The following is a 6,000-nucleotide window of genomic DNA, read 5'->3' on the forward strand; positions in this document are numbered from 1 at the left end:
TCGGCCATCTTGCTCCGCCCCCCTCAGAATGCTATAATTCTAATAAACATTTACTATTTGCTACATTTATTACTTAGAAGGCACAATTTGATCTTTGTGTTAGTGGTAATCAATCTGACCTACACATTTTTTCTTTTCAAATAATATTTGTGGGATTTCAGGAAGCACGGAAATACTGGGAGTCCACCCAAACAGGTCCAACAGGATGGTGTTTTTATGAATTATCCATGGTCTGGGGTCTTTTCCTAATTATTGTACCAACAGAAATTTGATTGAATCTTAGTTTTACCTTAGAATTTAAATTCTGGAAAAATCAGATGAAATAGTGTATGCCACAAAAAAAGATGGTTTTCTAGGGACTGGATTTCTCGTGTGCCCCAAATAAATTTCTCTCCCTTGAACAATCAGGATGGCCAATGACTATTCCTGCCCTTCTGAAACCTGTGTCTCCAAGCACACACTCTCATAAGGGCCTTTCTTCTGATGTATTAGATACCACCTGTTGAGTAATAAGGAAGCTATTTTTTCTACTTTTGGTCAGAGACTCTCTTGCCAACACTTACTGATATTTTAGTCGAACTATCAGGGTCTTTCCACAGTACCAGAAGTCTTCAATAACAGTACTGACAGAATATGATTCCAAAAATAAACCCTTAAAAGGGTTGGGGCCCTATAGATGCCAATGTGGGAGACATCCATGGATATTTATTTTTAAAAATAACTTTTCATTTTGAAATGATTTAATAAAAAATTTTGGAAAATAGTATAGCTCCCACATATTCTTTGTCCAGCTTTCCCAAATGATAATATCTTATATGGCCATAGTATACTGTCAAAATCAAGAAATTGACATTAGCACAATATTATCAACTTAACTACAGATGCTATTTAATCTGTTATTTCCACAAAGGATATTAATAAAGAATTAGTAGAGGCATCTTAAAAACTATGATACACTTTGCAGTCACTTTCTATTACTGTTACAGGCAACAGTGTAGGTAGCACTGTATGTTGGATAGAGGAGGGGTTTTGGAGCCAAAGATGTAAGAATTCAATTCCAGACTCCACTGAGTACTGGTTGGGTGATCTTGGACAAACTACTTAGTTTATCTGAACTTTAGCTTCCTTATCTGAAACATGTGGATGATAAGGCTTGTTGTATTGGGTTGATGTGAGGATTACATGAGAATGATCAAATGAGGAGGATTACGGGAAAAGCAAGGGTCTGATACTAATATGACTTCAATAAATGGTAGTTTTTACTGGGAACATGTAGAAAATATTATTCAGTGTTTTGTGGCTCAATTTCTCATGTACATCTGGTCTTCGTATGTAAAGTACAGAAAAGCAGTGACTAGAAGGGCTTTACTTTTTTTTGTCCTTAAGTGCACAAATTTCTAGTTATGTTACTAAAACTCAAAGAAATATGGAATCACAAAATGTTAGAACTGGAACAAGAATTAGGTATTTCATAGTTAATCTTCCTCCTTCGGGAAGTTGAAGATTATCAGGATTAGGAAATAAGCACATTTACACAGCAGCTAGTGGCAACCCAGGACCTGAACACAGATCTTCTACGTCTGCTACTGTACTATTCCATGTAGATCTTTGTATATGGGAAAAACTTTGCCTCAACCCTCTTAGATTAAAAAGTGCATGGCGGCCGGGCGCGTTGGCTCAAGCCTGTAATCCCAGCACTTTGGGAGGCCGAGACGGGCGGATCATGAGGTCAGGAGATCGAGACCATCCTGGCTAACACGGTGAAACCCCGTCTCTACTAAAAATACAAAAAACTAGTCGGGCGAGGTGGCGGGCGCCTGTAGTCCCAGCTACTCGGGAGGCTGAGGCAGGAGAATGGCGTAAACCCGGGAGGCGGAGCTTGCAGTGAGCTGAGATCCGGCCACTGCACTCCAGCCTGGGCGACAGAGCGAGACTCCGTCTCAAAAAAAAAAAAAAAAAAAAAAAAAAAAGTGCATGGCAGCTGCAGACTGGCAAATTCAAGTTAGGGAAGTGCCATGCAGATGAGAAGAATGGGTGGCAGAGTGAAATAAAATGTCTTCCTTGATACTGTATCTCAGCACTTACCCAACATTAAACTGTTGTTCTATCTGCAGGGATTGCAAATTTTTATCCTGTACACTGTTAGAACAAAAATCTTCCAGAGTGAAGCTTCCAAAGTGTTGACATTGCTATCGTCTGTTGGGAGAAGGAAGTCATTGTCTTCAGTGACTCGGCCGAGGCTGCGTTTAAGGATGTATAACTTCCTCAGGTCATTGCCAACCCTACATGAACACTTTAGGCTACTGGAAACCTCTCCGAGTACTGAGGAAATCACACTCTCTGAAAGTGACAAAGCAAAGGAAAGCATGTAGACAAAACATACCTGTTGTGGTCTTTTTAATCAACTCGTTTGAGTTTTATCTGTTTCTCTCCTTTATTTCCCAGTCATCTCAGAAAGTCTTCCTCAACGTATTTTGCTTAGGATTAAGAATTAGATAAAACTTGTTGTTTATTATTATTCAGAATAATGCACTTGGTAGTTTTTCTATTTTTCAATAGATTTGTACTTGAACAAGGTGAAGAATTTCACACAACATACAAGAGTACCATTGTTCCTTATATCGTTAAATCTTTGTGACACACTTTGACAAAAATGTAGAGCCTATAACAAATTCTTTTACAAGTTACTAAAAAGGACACAAAGAGAAAAATTTACGTTCCAGAACAAAATGATTCCTGATGAACAGTGTGTGGGGATTTGCTTGTATGTATTAAACTTTTGACCTCTGAATATTTTAGAGTTGTATGTGCTTGTACTTTTATTTCCAGTGAAGAATTTGGCACCAATTCAACCTTTGAAAAGGGATATATTTTTCTGTTTAAAAAAAAATTATGTTTTGTGACCAGGGTAATTGGCTCTGTAAGAAATGGGCAGCAAGACAGGTTAGTTTGTTAGTAAATGGATTATTTCCTTCCAGTTCTTAGTATATCTGCCCTTTCATGGAAGTGACACTGAGACCCCCAAAATAAGAACTTAGTCATAATCATTGTTTATGGCTTTTAAAAGATTTAACTTCTCATGGAAAGTCAAACACTTGAATTATGAATGGCTTCCTCATAAAATAAATGGCCTCCATTTGGGTGGGGAGCATTTCCACTGGACTTAGGATATATAGTCTTTAAATTGCTGTTTTCTGTTTTGCCATAAGTGAGACAGTTGCTGTCAATGCACGGAATTCAGAGATTAACAAATGTCATGTGGGCTTGGCACTCCCTAAAGAATGTGTGTTTTTTAGAGAAATAGTTGTAAAAGACTGTTGGGTTCCTGGGCAAGCCAACAAGAGCCTATATTTACAGGAGAACAGAAAAAAGTAAAGGGAAGAGAATAAAGAATAAAAGCAGATCTCAAAAGCCAGTGTTCTTAGTGGCATCATAGGGCTGCAGGGCACAGGGAAAATGATAAGATGTGGTTGACTCAAAATTTGTATTCAGATGAAAATAAACCTTAAGTAAGGGCCACTTTAAATGTTAAAAAAAAAAAAAAAAAAAAAAACCAAAGAGCCATATTTAGCCTGAGGGTAAGTGTGTGTGTTTCCCTTTGTAATTACAGTTGTTTTCTTTGCACTTTTTTTTTTTTTTAGCACTTTTGGGGCATAGTAACTAAAATTCCATAAAATGTTGCTGAAATACTGGGCTATAAATGTGCAAGCTCCACATGCAATTGTGGTGACTAATTCAGGTGGACATGGATATTCCTCTGTCTACCCTGAAATGAATCCTACCACTAGGAAATAATTCCTTTGATTTAAATCATTGTCTCATGCATTGGTCAGCAATTTTCAGTTTAATGATAGAAACCCAACTCAAATTAGGTTAAAGGTGAAAGGTAATTTAATGGATCGGTTAATGTAAAGTCCAAGGACTGAGTTGGTAGGATTACTGTACGTTTTAGTTTGCCTGGGCAAGTCCCAATTTGTGCCTGTTTTTCTGAGTTAAGCATGACTAGCAGCCCCTTTTACCTTCAAGTGTAATGGTTTGAGTTACAAAATATATGATAATGCTAACTTTAGGTCTATTTAGAACAAGTGATGTGGGAGGGGGCAGGGAAGTGCTGGGTAGAGAAGGGCAGGGTCCCTGGTGAGGGCTTCACCCTTGGGCCTGTTCCCATGGACCTAAGTGAGAACAGGCACTCCTGTTTTCATGCCCAAATGTTGCATTTTCCAAGGTCACTCTGGCCCACATGACCCCCATCCTGTGCCCATATAAACCTGAGACCTTAGTAACACACACATAAGCAGCTGAACATTGAGAGGAGCAGAGGAACAGAGCAGTGGAGAATGGCGGGGTGGTGTGGCAGAGAAGGAGGGAAGAGGCTTCTGAACGTTGGCCAAGGACAGCCAGACTCCAGGGGAAGATCACCTTCCCACTCCATTCCCCTCTTCCAGCTCCCCATCCACCTCACTGAGAGCCACCTCCACCACTCAGTAAAACCTCGCACTCATCCTTCAAGCCCATGTGTGATTCGATTTTGCCGGTACACTAGGCAGGAACTCAGGATACAGAAAGTATCACACTGGCCCTCTGCCCTGGCGATAAGGCAGAGGGGCTTTTTGAACTGATTAACACCAGCTGTCTGCAGATGGCAAGGCTGAAAAAGCACACTGTAACACACAACTACTTGGGCTCTGGAGTGGCAGACACCCACCCATAGACGGTGCCGTGGGGTTGAGGCCCAAATGCTTTCCCCACGACCTCTTCACCTGCCTGTCTACATGTTCTGCTTGGGAGGCATGGAGCCCAGGGAGCCACACCCCTGTCACATGCCCTATGACAGGGATAAGAGAACTCTATCCTTTCACAGGGAGTGCTAAGAATGTGTCAGATATTCTTTTCTCTCTGTTTCCTGGCTCCGTGTGCTTCTGTGTTTGATGTCATTCTAAAATTGGGTTTAGGTAGCTGGAAATTGGCTGTTGGCATCCCTAATCTTACAGCATAATGATCTAACAGGAATCTCATGGAATGACTCTAATTCTAGTAATCATTCCAGCAGGGAAAAAGAAAGCACATTAAGTATTTAAAATAAAATTTTAAAGCAGACGGTTGGTTTCATGGTGTTTAACAAGCTCAGAGACAAATTGGAGAATGAGGCAGGAAATGTGGAGATTAGCAAAATGAGAAAGTAGAAACCTCTCTTAAGCCAGAGAGATAAACTAAGAAGAATTTCCATAGCCAGGGCCTGTGGCTGAAATCAGGGGGTGGGCCAATGGTGGGAGCTGGAGCCAAAGAGAGACAGCCTGCTCTACCCAGAAAAAAGAACTGGAGAAGAATCCTGGCTTCCCCTTTCCTCCTGTCCTGCAGCCTCCCATCAGCATCTTCCATTGGCTGCAGCCTGCTGAGCCAGGGCCAAGTTCCCCTGTATTACACAATACAACAGGTGCAGGGAGAGGACAGAACTGAGGGCAAACAGGCTCAGGACTGGCATATCTTGCTTGGGTCGTGTACCCACAGACATTGTGTTCTGGGAATATTGCTCCAGCTTGGGTCACATACCCACTGTGAAGTGGAGGGATGGAAGATGACTTGGTTGACAGGATATCATGGGCTGGAGAAAGGAAACTTACATCAGGGAAGGGATGTTGGCATCAAAACATTAAAGAACTTCTACTACACTCCCTGACAAAGTACAAGTACCCCCTGGGAAAGAACTGCTTTAAAACTTGTCAGTCATTTCCCTTGTCTGAGCAGGGTTTTAATAGGGTCGGTACGGAGATTGAGAAATTAGGGAGACCAAGAAATTATTTGGTGCCTTGGAAGTTGAGGAGCAAAAAGAGGAATTAGAAAAGCAGAAAGGTGACTTACTTTAAAAAAAGGATATTGCAGGAAAGGGAGACTCAAGGCACTGCAGAACTGGTTTCGGTGATATTGTATATGGACAGCTGTGCCTTTCAGGTGTTTTCTGGTTTATTTTGTGTGATAATAGTGCCCAATAGCCTTTGTTTT

General features: G+C 41.0%; 1 protein-coding gene across 2 annotated transcripts in view; it reads left to right on the top strand.

Moving 5' to 3' along the window:
• The window catches only part of ADGRG7 (adhesion G protein-coupled receptor G7), a 73,001-nt gene extending 70,154 nt beyond the window's left edge, over positions 1-2,847 (top strand). For both annotated transcript variants that reach the window (XM_010368845.2, XM_030938174.1), the window contains one exon: positions 2,115-2,847. In XM_010368845.2, the coding sequence (XP_010367147.2) occupies positions 2,115-2,372 (258 nt within the window). In that variant the 3' untranslated portion in view covers positions 2,373-2,847. The remainder of the gene's footprint in view (positions 1-2,114) is intronic.
• The last annotated feature ends 3,153 nt before the right edge of the window (positions 2,848-6,000 follow it).

Source organism: Rhinopithecus roxellana, chromosome 1, assembly GCF_007565055.1.
Source record: "Rhinopithecus roxellana isolate Shanxi Qingling chromosome 1, ASM756505v1, whole genome shotgun sequence".
Lineage (NCBI taxonomy): Eukaryota > Metazoa > Chordata > Mammalia > Primates > Cercopithecidae > Rhinopithecus > Rhinopithecus roxellana.